Raw genomic sequence first — 24607 nt, forward strand, 5'->3', positions numbered from 1 at the left:
CAATGCTAAACTTCTTTGAAAACTATTTGAGATACTTAACATGCTGTACTGTCAAGGAAAGTAAATGGTAGCAGAATAATGTGTGGGCAGAACCGCCTGCAGAAAAACACACCTTTCTAAATCTATTCTTACCTGCAGCAGGAATGATTTTATGATAATAAAATCCTTGAACATATAAAGGCTGTCACTACAGGGCACATTGCCGGCAATTTTGTAATATAGTGCTAAAAGGTTCAAGTTGGGTCCATTATATCACTTTAAACTCTTGGTGAAGCAGTCAACTATGGCCTGATTGCAGAGATGCTGCTCTCTGTGGTGCACAGAGGAAACCCTGCAAGGCTATAAATGGGTGAGAGTCAACTTCCCTTTAGTCACAAATTAGCAAAATGGAACTTCAGAAGGGCAAACACTAGAAAGCTACTCAACAAGCACAACTAAATAACAGGGACATCGAGCTAGAAGACACAGAAACCACAGATTATTGTAACTGTAGCCTTAACTCCTCTGTTAGCTACCTAAATAACTCATAATAACTTCAAATATCCATTAGAATCCAGATGCACACTCAGTCAGGGTGATTATGAAGACAGATGTATCCAAAGAAAGAAAAAAACAGCATTAACACGTTCTCTCTCTCCACAACAAGGAAGTTGCTCTGCATAGCAAGTTTTCTGCAGTTCGACAGTTTTCAGTGTCCCCCTAATTTCTCATGACAAAGAGAGACAGATTCATTGGTTGTATGATGGCAGTAAAGAGGGATGTGGGAATGTCTGATGACTAAAGAAATTTGGGACAAGCCAGTTTCTTCAAAAACAAATTCATATTGAAGGAGCATTGTTTTTCAGCATGGTATACAGTGCAATACAGTTTCAGTTCAAAATAAAATGCATGTCATTATGCTAACATGCTAACAATAACAAAGTAACATGTTGATACGTAGTATGTGTAACACACTGTCTTATGATTTAGTTTATCATTAGCACTCATAGTATAGCGACTTAACATGCTAACATTTACTGATTAGCACTAAACAAAGTAAGGCACGGCTTCGGCTGATGGGAATATAATTTGTTTCTTAAAGTATCAGGCAGAGAAAATGTTGACCATGTCATGGTCCTGCATGACAAGTCAGAGTACAGTCAGTGTACTAAAATACATGTCACTCAGAGGGGTATGTGAATGTGTGTAATTGCATGGCAATCCATTATTCAATATTTTCTAAACCATAAATGTCAACCTGATCTTGGTGCTGGCAGAAAAGTGAAGGGATCACCAAAATCATTGGGATTCATCATCTTGGAACCAAGAAAGTCTGTGTGTGTGTGCGTCACAGGATTTCACTGTGAAAGTTCTGACCTGCTGATGGCGCTTTTAGAAAATCAATGGATCATTAAAGTTATTAGGAGTCATCCTCTGGGCACCATGATCTTTGACCTTAATCATCTTTGCACCAAATTTCATTGCAGTCCATTCATTTTGATATATTCCATTATATGACAAAAACATCAGTCTGCTGGGGATGCTAGACGAAAAGTTAGAGGATCTTCAAATTCACTATAATTACTACTTCATGAACGTCTGTTCAAGATTTCTTAGCAATTTATGCAGTAGTTGATAAAATATTTCAGCCTGGACCAAAGTCATGGACCAACTGACCGACATTGCCTCAAAGGTTTTGATGAATTCCTCGTTCCCAACTGCAAATAATGCTATTTTAAGCTTTACTGATGTCCGTCACTTGTAAGTCACTTTGGATAAAAGTGTCTGCCAAATGAGTAAATATAATGTAAATGTATTTTAGATATACATCTGTAATGCAAACTACTGTAATATAAAGTTTACACAGATGATGGTATGACTGTTGCCAGTGGATATTTTTCTTTTACATTTGATATTTACTCCTTAAAAGAAACCATGTGGCTCTTCTAGTGTATTTTTTCTTACTCTGATTATTTCCTTTGTCCTAGTTTTGTGCTGACAATGCATATTTTAATTTCTGACTTAACAAGTCTAGCTTTTGAAAGGTGTGAAATGATGATGATGATGATGATGATGATGATGATGATGATGATGATGATGATGATGTTCCCTTATGAACCAGCACTGGTAGTTTATTACTTTTAAGCCAACATACACATACTAATGAGAACACATCCATTATTTACAGGAAGTGTGTGCGTGTGTGAAAGAATTAGTGTATATTGCTGTCCCTTTGTGTCATTTAGCTTGTTTCCGGTAAGTACAGTTCGAAACAATTCAGTAAGTAGAGATGGTAGAACCAGGCATACAGCACACAGTCAAAGAGCAGCACAGATACAGATACAGTATGGTGCTCACCTAAAAGCTGATATTCACCTTGGTTCTGCCTTTTCTTCCTCATCCTCTCACATCACCATTATCGTGTAAAACAAACAGTTCCTGAATGAAGAAGGGGCTTGGAGCATTTTTACAGGTAAAAAGTGGATGTCACATGCAAATATGATGACAGATACTGAGACAGATGCATAGGGATGGGTTGATGGATAGACAGAAAGGAGGTCAGCCCACAGAAATATGTATCTCATTTTATTTTCCTTGTCTTTTTTCTCTGTCTGTTATATGTCACAAAGCTTTGTATCCATAGCAAGACCAAGGCATTCTGACAGCGCCTGCCATAGAAACTTCACAGAATAAGATAACTGTGGATAGGTATTTAGTCAAGCAGTGCTTCTTCTGAAGGCTGCTCCTGGCTGCTGACATATCAGGGATTATACTGAATAATTTCTGACGGGTTTTTCACTTCTAAATGTATTATTCTATAAAAATATATCTGCCTTTTTTTCTTTTCATTTGCCTCACTGCATAACTGCTGCTGTTTCAGGGTAACATAAATTTTGTTGAAATATTGCATCCAATCACATCATCCTTCGCTGTCTGTTCTCCTTTAATAGTTTGGGTTATTGTAGCCTAATGTTTTATGTGCAGCATTGTTCACAGATCCACCGTAAATAGTTTCCATTCTGATAAGTGCAGCCATCTCTACTGTAAATACAGCCACGACACCTCTAATGCATTTCCAAAGGCGCTGCTGTGGTTTGAAAGTGGCTGCCACGTCTGCTGAGGATACATTTTCTATTTTCTCTTCACTCAGAAGCCACTCGGCAGCGTCCGTCTTTTTTACTCCCATTTCCCACTTTAGCTCATCATTTTTCAACACCGGAGGGGTGAGGCTACTGATTTTTACATCTGATAGCAAAGCCCCCATCCCTCATCCTCACTGCGCTCTCTGTCTCTCACTTCAGTGGCCTCCTAATTTAATTTTAGAGGAGAAGTAAGAGCGAACGGAGCATGAGTGCTGAGATATTAATACTGCTTCTCCTGGAAATGATAACGATAAACTGCTATTGCACTTTTGCTTTTCCCATGTTTGCCAAGAGAGATTCCCAGTGAGCACGTGGTCATTTGTTATAGTGTGCTAGCATATCATATCAAACACGCTTCCCTGTGCAGTCCATGAATTCACTGAAATTAAATTAACATTGTCCTTTGCTGGTTCCAAATGGGCCATTACAACCCAAAAAAAGTCTGTCTTCATGTTGACAGAATTATTCACATTAGTTTGAAGAAATCCTTTTTTCCCACCACTGTGAACGGTCATTTCAGCTTAGTCCCCTCCAAGGACACATAATCCCTGAGGGAGATTCACTGTCTGAATTAGCTATTAAAAGAATCTTTAACCCTGAGATTTTTGCTGCCACTTATCCCAGACTAAATGAAGAGGAAATGCCGATCTTTAGCTTTTGTGTTCCCCTGAAACACCGCAGAGGATTGTGTTGTCATATCAATTCAAGTGGCCTGTCTTATAATGTTTACTGTTAAAAACTCAGGTTGGTTCACAAGACTTTTTAGAGTAAAGCATGTACAGCAGATAAACCTCTTAATTGAAGACAGTCTTTTGTAAACCAGTGTATTTATTATATGTATGTTGGTATTAAATTTGGGTATCAAATTTGAGCTTGGAAGTTGATTGTGGACCATGGCCAAAGCAGATGACAAAACATTTCAAGTCAAAGTCCACTAATTAGCTTGTTCTGGAGCTTTCAACCACATGAAACAGTCCTCATTAGGAGACTGAATTTGTGCAGTTGGAATTGTAGAACTTTCTGTGATTCGAAACACAAAGGACTTTTTTCTTTACTCCAACTTAAAAATTGATCATGAGAGTTTATTCTTGGCCTTGGAAACTGCAGCTAACAGAACAATTTCAACTGAAGGTCCACTTACTTGCTTGCCTTGGAGCTTTCGACCATGCGATGTGGTATCAAGTGGACTTCAGTAAGAAGCACTAAACCACATTATCAACTGAAATTAAAGGGCCTTGATCCAAGCTATTCTCTTGAAGACGGATCCTAGACCAGAATTTAGATGGTTGATATTAATAAATGGCAACTAACCGAAAAACTATGAAAATGTTTAGAAACTCTCACTGACTTAATCTTGCGCATGTAGGTCAGTTTGGTGAATATTTTCCCCAGTGCGTGTGTTAATGACCTGTCCCCTTAAAAAAATACTACCTCGTGTCCAGTCCCATCTACCTAACATTAGTTCTGTTCTGTTCACTCAAAAGGAAGCTGGAGATATGAAATAATCTCAAACACTGAGCCTCAACCAGAGAAAAAAAAAACAAAAAAAAGCTAACACCAACAGTTTGTTTAATCACTTAGCATTATTTAAAATGATTTATTTCATTTGCAGAAGATGCAAGAAAATATTTTCTACTTTTTAGGGAACTTGCTTTTTAAAACTAAAACATGATTTTTTTTCACAAGATGTTTTCATTTTAAGAAATGTGTGTTTTGATTTCAGCTGTTTGAAATATTCATTAAATAGCCATAAATAGTTCATCTGCATGTGTTTCATTAAATTATTTTAAAATCACAAAGTTATAAAAAAAAAATATTCAAGACCTTGTCAGAGACTTATAAGGACAGGGGGAAAAAAACATGTAAAATAATTGTTCATTAATTGTAATCGAGGTTAGTTTAAAATAATTATGATATTACTTTGCAGTCATATCGCCCAGACCTAGCTGATACTTTTCACACAATTAAATTCCCAAAGAGTTCTGTGTTAAAGTGGAACTGTGTAGCTTTTGAAAGAGAAGATGTGAAAAGACTCTTCTCTTCTATTATTTTACGTTTTTGACTTTACCATATTCATTATCACAATCAGATGCTGACAGTTCATTTTTGTCCTGGGGCTCGCTTGTGAGTTCTTCTGCCCATTATTAGGATATAATTCATTTGTGACCCATGTGAAACACACCATGCACTTAATCATGAGTGAAAGACAAGTGATGGAGAGGATAGAAAACAGAAAACATGCTGACAAGAAAATAAGGGCAGAGTTGCGGTACCAAGAGGCAGATAGTAAAAATGAAAGTTTCTGTATTCTGTTTGAAACTCTAGATTCTCAAAGCTTAAACAAAAAAGCCTTGTATTTTGTGCCTTAGTCTCCCCTGCTGCATTATTTATTTATTCATACCAAATTTTGTGTACATCAGGTATTCTTACTCTGATCCTGCATCAGATAATATGAAATAGCCCCAGAAACATAAAGGCACCTGAGCTCAGCTACTGCTGCACACAAAAACTGTTGAACAGCAACTGAATTTCATGTCCTCTGTGTGTAAGTATGGTAAGTTTTATTTTATTTTCAAATCCCCCCCCCCCTCCATGAGCCCATGCTTGTTCATATCCATGTGTGGACTCCATGGATAATCAGCACGCTTTGGTTGAGAGGGTTCATGAATAATAAGTAGCTCACTCAGATGTCCACTAAACCTGTTAAAGACACTTAGATGCCTGACAGAAACTACCACTTCGCCCACTGTAACTTCAAATGCCTATATGCAGTTAATAAGATGAGACAAACCTGGATTAAAAAGAATAATGCACCCTGAGACAGTTTGCTGCTAGAGGACACATTAGCCACATGTCACTATCAGAAGCTGTTTGATTGGTCAGATAATTGTTCTAATATTATACAGTTGTGGACATATAAACACTTCATGATCAAAAACAAGGCAAAACATTGGTCAGTTTTAAGTCATTTGATTCAAACTCTTGACATTTTATACACAATTTTTCAAAACTCTGGCATGGCTGTGGAGCCGATTTCAAAGATATTTGTAATGCCAAAAGGATGAATCCCACTGACTTCAGTGATCCCTGACTTATCCACTTGTGCCGTCAGCAGTTTTCACCTTTTCAGTGAAATATAACATCTACCAGATGGTTTGTCACAAAATAAGACATTGCAGTTACCAGGCAGCGCAGCCTAATGACCTTGCTGACCTGCTCATCTTTTCTCTAGCACCTTTATAAGGTTGACATTTGTGGGTTTGAGTGAAATGTCTTAACAGTAACCGGATGGATTGTAATGAAATTTGGTTTTCATAATCAACAGAATGTAAATACTTTAATGATGCTCTAGATTTTCATCTAGTGCTGTCATCAATTTTAATTTAATTTATGACAATATACCTTAAAAAAATGATGCTAACTCACTAAACTATTACTGACTTGACACACTAAGCTATAACGTGTTTATCAGGTGACATCTGCTAAGCTTAAGCCAAATATGTGCAAAGCTAATGACAGACCCATCAGCCTCAGCTGTTGTGTGTAATGTCAATTAGCAGAGGTTAGCATACTAACACACCAAACTAAGATGGAGAATATGGTAATCATTATACCTGCTAAACATCAGCACGTTCACCATTGTCATTATGAGCATCATAGCATGCTGATGCTATCATGAAGTTCTAAGTACAGCCTTCAAGAGCCTGTTTTTATTGAGTTCTACAAGTACTACTAGCACTTCTATCAACTGCTGCTGCTGTTCTATCAGTTCATAGAACATTCAGCATGTCAGTGATAACAATAATAATAAAAATAGTGTTAATGTTAATAATGATGGGGAATAGATGGCTGAAATAATCATGCGAATCTATTTGTTGCTAAGTCATTACCGTCAAATTGGCATCAAGAACGAACAAACTACCTTATCCAATCACAAAATAATTTTACTACATTTCACAATTTAGGTTTGATGTTTTTCATATTAAACATGAACATGAAATTAATGTAGAAGGCTGCTTAAATGACAAGAAACTGAAGATAAGAATATATATAAATTAGGAATTCCTGTGAATACTACACAGTCCATACTGCACTACATACAGCCTGCATATAGTGGTATATACAGTGGGAAGATGGTGGTTCAGTGGTTGGAATGCATTATTATTCTGTGCAGTGGAAGTAGCAGCAGTAGAAGTTGTAGTAGGGATTTCCTTCAGTTAGTGCCTAGGCACTGTCTGTACTTTATCTGTGATCCACGTAAAGCCTGTGAGACTCTGCAGCTTTGTGTGGCTTACCTGTAAGACAATTCAAAAAAAAAAAAAAAACTCTTGAAAAGAAGAATTTTTAGACTGCAGGGGAAAATGGGGAGTGGCTGAGCAAACAAAAAAAAACACATCTATATTTTACCAGTAACACCAAACGCTGCTTCATTTTCGAATCATGAATCTCATTCGAGTTTTTATTGTATCTGAAACCATTTTTGTTCCCTACATCTTCCCAGCTTTCAGCTCGGCCATCCATTCTCTGGACGGGGCGACGCAGCGGAGTGACTTTGTGTCCATCCTCAGGGAGTTTGGGAACCACTATGTGCAGGAGGCAGTGTACGGCTTCCAGGAGTCATGTTCCATCTGGTACCCCAACAAGCAGGTCCAGAGACAGCTGTGGTTGGAGTACCAGGATATTAGCAAAGGTAGGACACACACTCACACACTGAGTGGATTTAAAATTCAAAGTGAATAAATAAACAAATCAACCGTATTTACTGGACTCAGGGTCAAAGGCAAAGTGAACATGTGTGTTTGTGACTGCGGGATGTTTGACCACAGCTGAATTCCTGCAGTTATTTATACTGTACACCCACTGATCGTCCAGATTCATATACTATCACTGCTACAAAATACGATGGGGCTCGTAAAGCTGAATGTGTGTCTTGGGGTGGACTGGATTATTATGTTACCAAGAGTAAATGCTCGCTATGAGAAATACTTAAACATCACATGGGGCCTCTTTTAACAGAGCTCTCCTCTTTTTCTGTCTTCTGTGGTTGGACCATGTTTAGAGAAGCGTAATGGGCTCCCAGGGTAGCAGTCTTTCAGAAATCCTCCAGGCCCTTGTTCCAACCTTCACTTTTTATGTTTTTCTACACTCATGGAAGTATGTGTCGTTGAATGCTTTGGTAGGGGGCTGGGTTGTGTGGCACTGTCATGCAAACCAGCACTTGTCATCACAATGGCTGGCATAAACTTTGCAGAGATAGTGTTTTTTTTTTTTTTTTTTGTTTTGTTTAGCTTTATTTGATTATTTTTAATCTTAGATTTTCTCACTGGATATAGAGTTATTTCCACCCAGGGCACCATTTCATAGTCTTTCCATGCCCTTAGCTGCTGCCAGAGCTGTGCATAAGAACTTATTCTGATGACCATACAAAACAAATAAAACAGCTTTTTTTTAATATATAATAAAAGTTAAATATTAAATGTTAAAATATCAATATTTCAAATAAAGAAGGAAAACAAACACCTTATTGGTTAAATATATTTCTTACATTTCATGTAAATGTAACCTAATTTTTGTGGTGAAAATTTGTTAAAAATATATTGTTAAATAAAAAAAGACTGAAATGAATAAATTATGCATTATAGATCTTTTGCCCATTGATACTAAAAACCTAGACTTGGTATTATATTGACATTAATAATTTTAAACATGCAGGACACACTGAGACAGTCAGCTTTGTCACACATGCTCTCTGTTGTGAACAGCAGTGTGAATGTAACTGTGTTGATTTAAGAACAGTTTTGAGGTATTTTTTAAATAATTAAAAATCCAGCAGGCTAGTTTTCTAGTACTTTTACCTTTGATACTTGAATTATACATTTTCTTACTAATTCATCTGTATTTTACTTCAGTAAGATTTTGAGTATTTTCACACTCTTGTATATCTACTTTTACTTCAGCACTTTCACTTCCTCTACCACTGGTTGTGTATACAGTAGCTCTTCATTTTTGTATAATTTAAACATTTTAAATGCAGTTTCGGCTGGTGATCATAGTCTAAGTAACCAAGCAGATGATGCTTTTATAATGACATATTTCAAAGTAAAAGTTTCTGTGAATGATCATAGTGGCAGTACTGTTAAATGTGACTTAACTCCAAGATTCATCCATGGAAATGACAGCCCTGTACTCTCTACAGCTGTTTCATTTAGACAGATCAAATAAGGCTGGCATGTTGCATCTGTTTGTTGACTACACTATTTGTGTAACACACATTACAAACAGTGTAATGCTACAGTGCTTTTACCATCTGTTTGAGCCCCACACTGAAGGCGAGCGTGTGTTGTAGATCATTGTGTGGCTTTGCACTATAATCAGCATTGTTCTATCTCGACCAATTACACTAAACCACAAGCACACTCCAGAAGCACTTGAAGCACTTCTATTTAAATGAACAATCAAAGGACCAATGTGTTTGCTTTTTTGTTATCACTCAAAATGCCAGCAATGCCAGCCATCCATCTTTTTGTTACCGGTGCTTGTTTTCTCAGTAAGTTGCAGCAGAGATAAGTAATAGCCTGTCTCTCCCCGCCATTTCACCTCAGTGGCTCTGAACTGTATGCAGTTGTTTCCCTTTTTCGCCTCGGCCACTTTTCTTCCCTTCCCCTGCTTTGTCCAAGGACACCCCCTGCTGCACTGCGCTGTTCAATCCCAGCTACCTCTGCGCTGACAGATGGCGTTAGATGACTGAGTTTTCCCACCCTCATGAAATGTGCATTACTCTTCATTTCCAGCCGCCTCTGACACACCGGTTGCAGACGCTGCTAAATGATTCAACCCAATCCAAAAAAAGGAACGCTCCTTCTTTTCAGCTTTTTCTTAGCAAACCCTGAAGTTTTCACTCTCATTCAGGTGGGATCAAGGCCATTTAAGATTTTCCTTTGGATTGGCGTCAGTGAACCTATACAACCACTTCTCTGCAGTCCTCAGGAGTCAATGGAGGGTTTATTTATACAAGATATAACAGACACCACAATAATAAACCAGAGTTATGGTTACAATAGTATCACCGAACAGTTTCTCATCTAGCTGTTTACATGAATCTGACTATATGATAAAAAGAAGAAAAAATACATACAAAAAGTCAATTTATTACATTGACTTTAATGCAGATATATTAAATTACACTCACAAGATTTACACAATAAAAATCAGCTAGAATTTTTTTCTCTGTTTTCCACATGTTTAGTGCCAGTGGAAATGGATTTGGAACATTGATTACTGCAGTTATCACCAAGTACAAAACACGTCCAACAAAAATTTGATCAGGAAAATAAGTATTACTGCATGTGTTATACATCTTCATCTTTTTTATATTTATTTCTATATGTACATGGTAGGTAGGAAGCCAAGGGGCTTATACAGAGTGTTCAGCAATGCCAAAAATCCAGAGAAGTGTAATTATAAGCATCAGACAACAAGACAGTCAAACTTTTCTGTACTGTTAAATTAATTTAATGCAACAGAGCACTATTGCGTTTTATAACTAAAATATTATATTTTTGCTTGCAACTACTATTTTGTCACTTTGCTGACTGCTGTTGGCTGTTTACAGACAGTAACAGGGGACCATGTTTTCCTCAGCCTACACTCCTGTTGTGATCAGTCCCCATGTTGAAGCGACAATAAAAACATCCCATTTGGTCCATGTGGGACTGAAAATGCGATTGTCTGAACTGGTGCGAAATCAATCTAGAATCTATTTCTCCCATCAAACAGAGAGCATGGTGATTATGTTGGGTTGTGAGGATCTGACATGATTCAATCTGAGTGGGTAACTGTTTCAACCTGGCCCAGGACCATCCATTTCTGGGAGAAGAAATAGATTCCACCGGCAAAAACTTGAAATCAGAGTCATCTTTCTTAATCTCTTCCTGGCCTCTTGGAAACGTCCTGGCTTTTTGGAGGGAGTAATGAGCTCACAGGAGAGTTTGATGATCCATGTCCTCGCCCTTTGCTCCAAATGCAAGATGTGCCCTGCTGCAGCCTCCCTCCATATTTAGTGAGAAGCTGAGCTGATCATTTTCTGCATTTAAGGTGCCTTGGGCAAAGCTTCTGCTTTTTTGTATATGATTTTGTATTATTAAAAAAAATATATAAAAAATAGTAAAATGAAAAATAAATGAATCATTATATCAAAGTGAAGCAGAGTTTAAAAACTATGTCTTTCTAGTACTTCATTGGATACAAAACATTTGTTGTATACCTCATTTGGTGCCACTGTAGCAGTTCTGACTGCTCCATCTATATGAAATGCAGCTATCTGGGTTATATTATGTCATACTTAATCTTTTAATGAAGGAAAATCTTATTCACCTGTTTAAAAAAACATCTTTTATGAATTCTCATAAATATAAAATTGCACTATTTCCTAAAACAACCAGTCCTCCAGTGTGGATTTTCACTGTAATACAAAATCAGAAAAGATGTCCCAGGGACTCTGGTATTTTGTTGCAATTGAGCATTGACTATGAATTATAACTCAGCAGACCAGAGCTTAGTGGGTGAAAAGCAGCACATAGCACGCCATGGTCTGGAAAGTTAATTGAAGACTTAAACCAATTGTTCCCTAATGACCCAGCAACTTGAAAACAACACACACACACACACACACACACACACACACACACACACACACACACACACTCTTACAGATATGTACACATACACATTGCCATGTCTGTAAAGACGTAGCTCATTAACTGCGGTCAGTCAGGGAGAGTGTGTGGGTGTGTGTGTCTGTAAATGTGTGTGTTTGGGCATGAGGCCTTGTCCGGGTGATTAATAGCACTTTCTTCCCTGCACTAGGTTGTGATATGAGTTTCCTATTGTCAGACACATGACCTCAATTACCACGCCAGGGATCAGACAAGAACAGCAAGAAAGCCATTGCATTTAACTGGAAACTTAAAGACCTTTAAGGACTGCTGGAAGCAGCTTTAGTTGTCATACAATACAGGTACATACAATCCAGATGTACTCTCCCCATCAGCTGGATCTGCTTAATCTGGAGACTAAAGCTTTTCACAGAACTTTACTTGCATACCCACTGCCTACCTTTGGAGATTTTTTAAGGATCAAAATCAATACAGCAGAACCAAACATTGTCTTTTTATTCAGATTTTTCATGATTTTTAATCTCATAATATTTAAGGTTGTTTGTTCTTCAGGAGCTGTCGCCAAAGTTACTTAAGAACTCTTAAAATGGAGCCAGTGCCACACCAGTATCTCAAGGTTGTATGTGTGTCTGTACTTAGCAAGTATAGAAATGCACAAACACACTCAAAATGTTTCAAGAGCTGCATCCTAACTTGTTAAAAACCCTCTAAACACACATAAAGTGCCTGCTCAAACACACAGGGTGGATGTGAGTATGATTATCCTTATTCAGCTTGCCGTCTCTTGTTCACGTAGTGACCTGGCACACGAAAAATTTGCGATGACCAGTTTGCTTGAAAACAGCTTCAAAATAATTAGATGCTTTAGAGTTCCGTCAAAACAGTCTGACAGCAATTAAAATTTAAATATGCTTCAAAAATACCTAAAGGTGACATTACAGTACTTGTTAATTGTCAGGTGAAATTGAAAATACTATATACAGATGGAAATTTCAGACATAAGCAAAGGAATGTCTGCAGTAAACAGACACCAAACATTGGTCTACCCCCACCCGGTGGTGTGGACGGCGACGACTCTGAGACCATAGCAAATAAGGGAAGAGACGCACAGGGTTAACTAAGACAAAGGAATTTTATTCAACAAAATAAAGATTTGCTTAATTAGGATGACAAAAGATAACACAAGAAATGCTAAAGTAAATGAACCAAAATCAAAACATAGGGACAAGGTGGTGCAAAGGAGGAGGAGGGAATTGAGAGTAGGTTTTGGCAACATTTGAGGTGGCTTTAGTCTAGGTTCCCTCTTTGTCCAAATAATTTACTCTCAAACATTGCTTTGGTATCCCTTAAAACAGTGGTTCTCAAAGTTTTTCCAAGGAACTAAACTGATACAAATTAGACCACGGACCCCCATCTGATTAGATTTTTGCTTTGATAATAATAATAATAATAATAATAATAATAGTAACCTTCGTGGAACGTTCCCAGAAGCTTCTTCAGGGAACCTTTGGGGAACAGTCCCCCAAGATTCTTCAGGGAACCTTGAGGGAACAAAGGTTCTTCAGGGAACCTTTTGTTATGTCTAGTGTCTGAGATCACAGGGTAGATTGCACTGCATTTTTATAGATTTTTTTCTCGGTAACCATAGCTATCAAAATGTAGTAAAGACATGCCTAATCAAGGCTGATAAAATAACTTATCAATGCTAAACAGGAGTAAGAGAATCCTGACTTTTTCTTTTAATACCAGACTTAAATGAGACCCTAACACTGAATTCCAGGATAGGAAGGGCTTGAATAATTTAGGTGGAGGACTGCGGCCAGCTGCCTCCACACACCATCAGCACACAACATAAAAGCCCTGGTAGAGGCCATGGGGCCATCACAATGGGCATTGTTGGTCAGGGCCCGCCCACTGAGACACACGGATGAGACTCTGTCCCTAAAGCTGGAGTGGGACAGTGTGGTTACTGTTTAGTGCAGATAGGCTATCATGTTGATGACAAAGATGTTCTTAAGACAGAGACAACTCTCCTGCTCAAATCCAACTCCAACACTAGTGAAGTGAATATGACTTTGAAAACTCATTGTGTCATTCTACCTCTGTCTCTTCTATCCTTTTTTTGCTCTCTGTCATGGGCTCCCCAGCTCTCCTCATCACTTTCTCTCTCAATTAAATCACCATGACCTCCTTCCTCCACCTCAGCGCCCCGCCCTACCAAGTCAGGTGTCAGCTCTTTACCGATCTCCAGAGCAGCGTGCTGGTATGTATGTTAGTGTGATCACCATGCCAGCAGCCAGGTAAAAATAGGCACCTTTTTTATTCTATTAGGACCTGTCATTTTAACAAAGAAGCAGCAGAGAAAGTCTCGCTCCAGGGTGAGAGAGTTGAGCTGAGGAGGAGGGGGAGGAGAGCAGTGAGGTAGAGCAAGAAAGACATGGCAGAATTTATCCGTAACTGGCCCTAACCTCCGTGACCCCTCTACACCCACACACAGTACACACACCTCAGATTAGCACCACCTGCCCTGCCTGGTTTCCAGCTGGGGATTACACAATGCTTAGACAACATGCTTCTCTGTAAAAATAAATCTCTTTTAATGATTTCACACATTCACTGCAACACTGAATTCATCCAGACATTACCTGAAGGAGCTGCATGTGAGAACGCAGATGGCCAAATCAGTTGGACCGGACATTAAACAGACTTTACACTGCCAGCTCCGTGTAATGTCGGATTGAGCCCATGTGTTAATAGAGCAGAATTCACAGCGAGCAAGTGGGCGTGTTGTGACTTGCGCGAAATGAAAATAATGCAAACATCCAGAGGTGAAGAAGAGTCAGCTACATGAAGATGTTGACGTTTAACTGGAGGGACGAGGAGATTCAGGAACTTGTCGCTAAGGGCCGACATTGGAATTCAAGGAACGGCATGAGACTTGGTCCTTTATGATGATTAAAAAAAAAAAATCTTCAGCATACTTATTGTATCATGTCCTCCCTCCTGTAGGCTTTACTCAGGCGCTGCCCTTCACATGAACTGAATAGAACATTTCCAATTGGTGAGAACATGTCTGACACATTCTCCTGTTGTGCACTACATGCTGGTAAATGTGCATTGAATTCTTAGCTTAATCAGACTGAAATCAAATTTTGTGTCAAGAGAACATATATTTAATAAATATAAACTTATACAGAAAGGTATGCTATGCACTGAAAATAAAAGGTAATAGTAATATAAACAAAACTGTACAGAAAAGTGTACTGTATCTATATTTAATGTTACAAATGAACTTACAGTAACTTTAATTGTGCACATTATTAATTATAATTGCATTGTAATTATAAATTGTAAATGAAAGAAAAAACACTAAATGAATTGTATAAATCACTAAAAGAAAGGAGATGAAAACAGAAAAATAGAATAGAGACCATGGAATAGGTCATTTTATTTGTCAGACTGACAATGTGTTTATGTCAGTCGTGGTTGTGAGGCAGGGGTATTTTGCCCTAACTCATCAGTAATTACTGGCATACCCATCCCCTGAATGTATTTCCTCAGTCAACCAGGAAGCAGCTACTGGGGAGAGAAGTCTGTCATGGTGATAGAAGAAAGATGTTGATTTAAGATTTTTAATTTTTGTTAATCAATTTATCGTATTGGCCCAATAATGGGATGATATTTTTTTTCCATAAATTAGGTTTAAAAAAGTAGGGGTCGTCTTTTATTCAAGGACTTGGCAATTACGTGGTCAACATCTCATATTCTATTTTTTATGTGAATTGTACCCATGTAACACGGTCTTCTACAGGGAGTGTTGAATTGTGAGGTTTTTTTTGTGGGAAACAATGAGCAAAACATCAGAACAATTTGAATTGCAAGGAAAATGAAATAAATGGGGTGTGGGTCTACAGCCAAATTAAACAAATTTGGATTGATTTGAGTTAAGTTGTATTTGGTTGCTTAAATGTTATTGGTTGCTGTGGCTATTCTTAGTTTGATAGAATGGGATATTGGCTATATATTAAAAACTACAATGGCACTAAATTTTGGTGGGCAAGAGATTCACAATGTTGGTTATTCAGTAAATCTGTTAACACAGATTAACAGATTTATTGTTAACACAATTCCAAGGTACCACAGAGGGATTATTATGGACTGGACTAGTTTGAGTTACAGTAAATCTCAGATGAATCTTCAGTTAACACACAGTTTTTATATAAATGTTTGCATCTGGCTGGTCCTGTGCTCATAACCCCGTGTGGAACTAGTCCCCTTGAATGTGAAAGTGAATATATTTCAAAATACAGTCATAACCCAATTTTGTTGACTCCTCTTCATGTGTGCACAGAAATAATACTCACAAAATGTAAAATGTCATCCAGCTAGCCCTTTCCCTCAGGCTACACAGTCTGCTATAAATATTCTACATGTTGAGCTGTAGGTCTTGGTCTCAAAAGGTTGATCAGAGTCTTCCACTTTTCTGCCAAAGCCATACAGTTCTCATATTTTAGTCCCGATATCTCAAAGTAGAGCTCTAAAAATCATTATGTAGAGATAGGTTTTTATAGAATAGTTGTGTAGATCTTTTTCCACATCATGGCTGCCTGTAACAACTGGCAACGATTTCCAAAAAGAAAAACAGTCTTAAAGCAAGCAGCAAAAAGAAGCTGAAGCTGACATCACCGCTCCATTATGACTTGTTTTGAATATCTAGTAATGAGACAAATACGCCACGTTCACATCAAATCGTTTAAACTGTGATTAACAGCAAATGCACCACAGTCTGGCAGTTACGTCCAATTGAAATCCAATGGTAGTGCTAATAAAATCAATTCGGCTAATTTAAAAGGACTTATATACTGTTTGTGTGAGCTGCTATAAAAATATAACACATCAAATAAGATAATTTAAGCTGTTTATCCGGTGCAACTAGAAGGTTAACACCAGGGCTAAATACCTTAATAATGTGCAGATGCTCCCAAGTTGAAATAAGAGGTGTTTTTCCTTTTCCTCCCATTCCACTGACATTGTGTGAATGCAGCAATAGCAGCCTCTCCAATGTGAGGGTGTAATTGACATTCAGCAGAGAGGACTGTGGCTCCTGAAGAAATTAGTCGTTCATGTTGGATTCTGAGGTAAAAAATAAAAGTTCATAAAGGAAACATGATATTTCTATAATGAGCTCACTAAGCACTAAATGCAACAAGATGCATCTACAGATGCAATATTTCCAGTGGTGTTTTAATAGAATCAGATCATAACTGATAAAATGATTCATAACAACACATAACGCTCTCTGTGTCTTCGGTAAACGTCCCTGCAACTTATTAGACTTAGATGCAGTCGTATTCTAATAGGTCTAAAATAGGAGCAAAGCAAATGGCCATAGTCTGACATGTAAACCTCAATTCCAACCAACTAATAATTTAAGTTAATGAGGAACAACACAGTGCATTCTCAACTGAAAAGCCTGTCACATGTAAAGTGTTACACATTAGATGTTTGTTGGGGGAGAATGTTAAGTTTGCCAAAGCAGTTAGCAGCACATATACAGCTGTCAGACAAATAAAGTTGTAATTACTGAGTAAAAAAAAAGCCAAAGAGCATTTGAAAATTTTTTTTTAGTAGCATGGATGTTCATATCCCTTTTTTCAGTATTAAATTTTATTGTGAAGTTCATGTCTCCATAAATTGGATGTAGACTCGTCCTGTCACTGAGGCAACAATAATTAGATTATTTTTACTCTACTGATGATGTGTTGTTGCCACAGCAAAAGTGCAGTAGTGTTGAAAGGTTGATTCTCTTTTACAGTGTCACGCACAATATGTACTTTGCCTTGTGCTTCACACAAGGATCAGTAGTGGCTGTGTGCGTTAGCAGCTGAATGTTATAATGGCCCTGATTTGTATATTCTGCTGTATGAAGGAGGAAATTATCTATGGAGACCTAGGCTGTAAACATGTTTATTGTAAAGTTGTGCATTTGAACATGGGGACTGACTCGGTTTTGGAGCCAGCCTAAAGTGGCCATTTGAGGAACTGCAGTTTTTGGCTCTTCAGTGTTTGCTTTATTTTTCAGCCTCTGAGGTTGACACTTGGTCCCAACCTGTGTTCAGGTCATGGAAGGATGGAAAGCACATGGGCTCATCTACTGTTTAATTGGCGGGCTCTTATTCTGAAAGTGATTATTAGATTTTGCAATGTGTAAAACATATGATGAAATAAATCAATAAATTAAGTTTAATCAATTAACTAGTGGTGAATAATATAAAAATGGAAATACTCAAGTTAAATACACTACCGGTCAAAAGTTTTAGAACACCCTCATTTTTCCAGTTATTTATTGCAATTCAAGTCGTGCAAGTCCAATGAATAGCTTGAAATGGTACAAAGGTAAGTACTGAACAGCCAGAGGTTAAAAAAACTGCTTACCCAAAACTGAAAAATAATGTACATTTCAGAATTAAACAAAAAGGCCTTTTTCAGGGAACACGAAGTGGGTTAACAATTTAAAGCTGTTCTGCAGCAATGAAGGTTGAATCTGCCTTAAAAGCTGGTGCTACTAATTCCTACAGGTGTTCCAACTTTTCTTGACTACATACAACCCCCTCTGTCTGCATAAAAGCAGTGTTGGAACACACTGTGGTACCAGACCCTCATGAGCATCAGGTGAACAGTATTGTACTGCAGAAAGTAGTGTGTTGCTACAAAAATGGCGAGAAAAAGGCAATTAACAATGGAAGAGAGACAGACCATCATAACACTTAAAAATGTAGGTCTTTCCTACAGGGAAATAGGAAAGAAAGTCAAGGTGTCAGTGAGTACAGTTGTCTTCACCATCAAAAGGCAATCAGAAACTGGGGGAAACTCTGACAGGAAGCGGTCTGGCAGACCCAAAGCCACAACTGAATCAGAGAACAAGTTTCGGAGAGTTAACAGCTTGCGTGATAGGCGGCTCACAGGACAACAGCTTCAAGCACAGCTTAATAGTGGTCGTAGTAAGCAAGTCTCAGTTTCAACTGTGAAGAGAAGACTTCGAGCTGCAGGTTTGACAGGATGAGTTGCAGCAAGAAAGCCATTGCTAAGATGTCAGAATAAGACAAAGAGGCTCTCCTGGGCCACAAAAGACCGCCATTGGACTACTGAAGACTGGAAGAAGATATTATGGACTGATGAATCAAAATTTCAAATCTTCAGTTCATCACGCAGGATCTTTGTATGCCGTCGAGTAGGCGAGAGGATGGTTCCACAGTGTGTGACATCAACTGTCAAACATGGAGGAGGAAGTATGATGGTCTGGGGCCGTTTTCCTGGATCCAGGGTCGGTGACTTGTACAGAGTGAGCGGCACCCTGAACCAATACAGCTACCACAGCATTCTGCAGCACCATGCAATACCCTCTGGTATGCGCCTAGTTGGTCAGAGGTTCATCCTACAGCAAGATAATGACCCAAAACACAAGTCCAAGCTATGCCAAAACTACCTCAGGAAAAAAGAACAAGATGGTAAGCTTGAAAACATGGAGTGGCCAGTACAGTCTCCAGACTTAAACCCCTGGTTTTGAGCTGGTTTGGGATGAACTGGACAGAAGAGTGAAAGCCAAGCAACCTACAAGTGCCACACATTTATGGGAACTTCTGCAACAGACTTGGGAAGAACTTTCTGAAGAATATTTGATTTCTATTGTAGAAAGAATGCCACAAGTGTGTTCAGCTGTTATATCTGCCAAAGGTGGCTACTTTGATGAGTCAAAAGTTTAGAATACATTTTGGTCTATAAATTGATTCCATGATTTCTTTTTCAACTCAAATTGCTTATTTGTTCTATGCTTTCATTTCAGAGTGCAATGACACAATAAACTGAACAATTTTCTTTGATAAACTGGAAAAAGTGTGGTGTTCTAAAACTTTTGACCGGTAGTGTACCTTTACCTCATAACTGTAAATGTGTTCAACACCAAATGTACTGAACTTCCTGGTATGAGGGAGGTGATTGTCGTGGCTGCTTCCCTGACATGAACTGCTCCCTGGACCAGCGAATGATTATTAACTAAAAGCATTTCATTTTAAGATTTTAGAATATTTATATATAATAGAAAATATTGTAACTTATAAAATATTATAATTATTCTATAATATATTATGATTTTAAAATATTATAAATTAAACCACCCAGCTAGTCATTATTTTATGATATAAAATATGTCAGACAATGCTGTACATTTATATTGCCGTAATTCCACTGCCATCTGAATAGTTTGTCATAATAACATGATAATAAATAATAAATGTATACCTTATCTTGGCCCCTCCTAGCTGGGGGACCAGTCAGTTGCCCTGGGAGACATACTGTAGGTTTTTTAGCTGGATGTAAGCGTTTTCTAAATCATAAACATTCAAATTGCTGCATCAGGATTTTGAAGATCTTATATCCTTTTTCATGCTTTTTTTTCCTCTTATCCTCTGTCAGTTTGACCAGTTTAACAAGAAGAATGTCTGCCTACATGAGATTAGAAATAAAAAGCAGAGGAAGTGGGTACTTCAGCCTTGCGCAGGGACAGAATAGCTGCCATTAGTTAAAAATAACACAAGTTTATATACAGGTTGGGGAGTAAAACATGTAACACAACCAGGCAATGACTTTCTTCAATAAGTAATCTTTGATTCCCACATTTACAGAATAAATAACGATGACTATTTCATTCTTTTGTTGTTCTTTCTTCAGTATTATGTTATAATTATTTCAATGTAATACATCAACAACAAATCCGTTTGGGTACGGGACACCAATCTGGTTTTTTCACAGGTGTATTTGAGAACAGTCCAGAACCTCTGTTCAGTATTTCTTTTTCTGACTTCTTTTTCCTCTCTTGCCAAACCTACTGTTGCTGTGAGAGACAAGGAAGGTCAAGGAGTGACACTTAAGCATGAGTCCAGTCTAGCCATCAGGAAAAAAAAAGACAGAGGGCAGGGAACAAGGTGAAAGAGGTGAGGAAAATGTTGAAGTGATTCGACAAAAGATGGACAGAAGAGCTGGATGAAGGAAGTGAAGACATTGCAAAAACAGATGAGTAGGAGGCTGGTGAGATGGCAGCAGAGGAGGTGAGAGGAGCAGGTTATAAAGACTAAAGAACGATTATGACAAGGAGGAGGAGGAACAGAGGAGATGTTGTGAAGAGGAGGTAAACAGTGGAGCAGCTAAGATTCGGAGGCACCAGGGAAGACACCCAGGAGGTGTGGATGGAGGCGTTTGAGGAGATGTCATCCGCTTCTCCAAGGAGGAGGCAGGGTGATAAATGTCTTCGCCTTGTTCAGTCACCAGACAATTATAGACTGACGCAGAGCAGATTTCTGCGAACTCACAAATGTGGTGTGTGTTCGCGTGCATTTCCAAAACTTTCTGCTGCAGCCGGAGTGAATGTTTTCTCGTGCATTCTATGCATGCATCTATTGAGTGCAGTGTGTGCTCATGTGAACATTTGTAAATGTGTGTCTGAGTGTGTGTCTGTGTATGAGAGAGAGAGATTCTGCAGCAGAACGATAGAAAAGAAACCCATCTGACGATCTAATGAACTGGAACCGCTTCAGCAGCTAAAGTTGAAACAGATCGTCCGGCCGCTCTGCCACAGAACCCGTTGATGTTGAGCCTTGTCAGCACAACTGAGTGTCAGTTTACATGCAGCTGGATTACACAAATGTATTACACAAATGTGAACCATGTTCATCCCTTCATGGCCACAGTTTACCATCTTCTAATGGCTATTTCCAGCTAATTATGCACCATGCCACAAAGCAAGAGACATGTACAGCTGGTTTCAGGAACATGGCAGTGAGTTCAGTGAACTTCAGTGACCTCCCCAGTCCCCAGATCTAAATCCAGCATGAATGTGCAGCTGACAAATCTGCAGAAATGATTCCAACATCTTGTGGAATCTATGCCACAAAGGCTGAGGGACTAACCAGTGTTAATATGGTGAGAACACAGAAGACTAACAGTGGGAATAACCACTCTGGTGCAGAAAAAGTGCTTGTGGGAAATTGTTTGTCGAAATCTTATCAGTGTGGCTTCCTTTCCAAGATTAAACAAATCATTTATTGTCCTGACACAACATTTTACACAAAATGTCAGTCCCAATTCCATATTATAAATATGTGTAGTATTTATTTGCTTTGTCAAATCAGAAAATGCATTTACTTCCACCACTCAAATGGCATAGGGTGTCACGTCCCACAAAGTGGCAGGCAAGAACCCAATAGCACGACACAGGAACAGTTCAGGTGAAGGAACGGTGTTTAATAACAAGCCGAGGTCAAACCAGGTAGTCAATCCACGTAGCAAACAAATCCAGTAGGAGCAGGCAAAAGGGAAGGTCCGAAGTCCAAAAGGCAGGCCAAGACACGAACAGACAGGAGCAGGATCAGAATCAGAATCACAGGATGCTGGAGAGCTAGGTAAACACACTAGACAATCTGGCAAAGAACTGAGGGAAATGGACCGGTACATAGACTAAGGGCTGATTAGCTGATGAGGAGCAGGTGAGTGAGGGGGCGGGGCAGGCCAGGTGAATGAAATCAGCAGGTAATGCAGAGCAGGAGGGAGTGGCAGAGTCTGAAATCACAAGAGAGTTAGTGTGGCAAAAACAGGAAACAGACAAATGAAAAACTAAAGCCTGGCTGATGTTGTGACATAGGGAGTATGTCAGGGCGGAGGATGGGCATGGCGCACCAGAGACTGGGGTTTGTGTCCTGCAGCCCATGTGTGGTCAGGGTTAGGCTGTGGTGGAATATAACCAAATTACTTTTAGTCAAGTACCATAGTTAAGTTCAATTTTAAGTAACTGCAGTTGATAGCCTGACTGAGCTTTAATGACTCATCCCTTACTGACTGTTTTTTCTACTGTTCTCTGCATTCAGTTCAACCTTTCTGGTGCAAGTTATGGGTGGAAGATAAACTTAATCTATTTGCATGATTTACCCAAGCACTACATTCATAGAGACACCACTGCTTGCATGCATTTCTTTGCATGAATGTTTATACTTAGAAAACTTCATCACCACCACACAGTGTTAATAATGTCATTCACACAATTATCAAGCAAGACGTGATTTTCTGAAGTAAAAATAAATATGCCTCAAAGTAAACTCATTTATATGAAGAAGCTGAGCATTAGGAGCAGAACTATACATAATGTCACCATCAGGTGTATGCAGTGCAAAACAAATGAGATAAAGAAAATAATTAATTGTTTTTGTTCTTCGGTAATTGCGTTTCCTGCCTCAGGTCGGAGTGCACACCGAGGATGTCATGTTGCAGAAAGACTTTTCTGTTGCAGTATGTGTTGATTCTCAAAGCAGGGGGTGACATTTATGTTGTTAGACAAATACAAGACAGTTAATATTTGTATTCATGTGTTTCACTGCAACCTGGAGCTCGTGTATTCAGTTTTTTTAAGAAAGTGGACCAACCATCAAATTGATGTCAGAGACACAACAAAAACCTTCATGAAATCTCATGAAACGTTTTATTCAGATTGTGAAATCATCATAGAGCAGATGTGATGTTCACAGACACATTCAGCAGTGTTGACAAGCATTGATAGTTATCCCGTAAACTTGTTGAACACAGAAAGAGACGCACACAAAAAGAAGGGTAGGCAGCCTTAAATCTGCTATCTGCCAGACAGTTGTGAGTCATTTTCCTTGCTCAGCAAAACTTCCATTTAAGACAGGTTTATTCCATCTAAAGTGGAAGCCTGAACATATCATAAGGAATGAATCCTCTGTCTGAGTCAGCTTAGTGTTGCAGATAACTTGCAGCGTTTTATGTTTTGAGGGAAAGGATGTAGTAAGGAGGGTGGTGAGTACTGAGATCTGCACTGTATTACTGTGCCATATGTATTATATATGTATACATTGTGTATATAGTCATATTTAGTAGGGGCATTTTTGCCTTGCTGTACCAGGCAGTGTTTTGTGCAATACATTTAAATAAGGACAGGAAAAGTGGTCATGATTTATGTACGCTTTTTTTTTTTTCAGTACATGGAACCAGATTAAGAAACTGAATGAAGTGATTCAGTTTGTTTTTTAAAATATTAAAGTGTTCAAACATGCATGTACGATGTCATTTGCATGTTAGCCCTTAATGGACGTCAATGCTGTCAGAGTGGGACGGGACACAAACAGCGCTGCACGACTGAACCCAAATGAAATACTGCAGCACACCATTCACTTCAGCAGTTTAATGATCAGGTGCAACCAGCATCGTCTTCACAGTTAAAAGCCAGAGTCTATCTGCATGTGTCATGACAGTCAGTCAGTTTAAAACAAGTAACTGTGGAAATAACTTGCATTTGCATCCTTGTCTGTATCCTGCACATGAAAACGAATGAAACAAACCTGACCAGAAAAAAAAAAAAACAGCCGCATTGGTCATTTGTTCAAATGCTTACAAGGACGTCTTGTTACCATGCAGATTGACTCTCTGAAGCATGACCTGCATGGCAAAGGTTATAGCACCACAAAAGTTAGGGATGAGATTGATTCAGATTCAGACAACTTTATTAATCACAAGAAGGGTAATTCCTTTGCAGCTTACTCAGTCCATACAGACAACTTCAAAACTCACAGGCAAACTAGTTATGTCAGAGGCAAAAGGTCAATTCAGGGCAACAATGAGGAGTAAGTAATTAAATAAATAATAATAGATCAAAATAACACATTTGTTACTATTCATGAAGTGACTAAATAAATAATAAAATGAATAATCAAACAAATGACTAAATTTAACAGTTTACATGTCACCCTC

At 38.5% G+C, this 24607-nt stretch overlaps 1 protein-coding gene across 8 annotated transcripts in view; it reads left to right on the forward strand.

The window, feature by feature from the left end:
• astn1 (astrotactin 1) overlaps window positions 1–24607 on the forward strand; it is a 415092-nt gene that overhangs the window by 250880 nt on the left and 139605 nt on the right. For all 8 annotated transcript variants that reach the window (XM_071490448.1, XM_071490449.1, XM_071490451.1 and 5 more), the window contains one exon: window positions 7624–7812. In XM_071490448.1, the coding sequence (XP_071346549.1) occupies window positions 7624–7812 (189 nt within the window). The remainder of the gene's footprint in view (window positions 1–7623; window positions 7813–24607) is intronic.

Source organism: Trachinotus anak, unplaced genomic scaffold (genome assembly GCF_046630095.1).
Source record: "Trachinotus anak isolate AG129_WGS33_773 ecotype Australia unplaced genomic scaffold, CSIRO_AGI_Tana_v1 ptg000012l, whole genome shotgun sequence".
Lineage (NCBI taxonomy): Eukaryota > Metazoa > Chordata > Actinopteri > Carangiformes > Carangidae > Trachinotus > Trachinotus anak.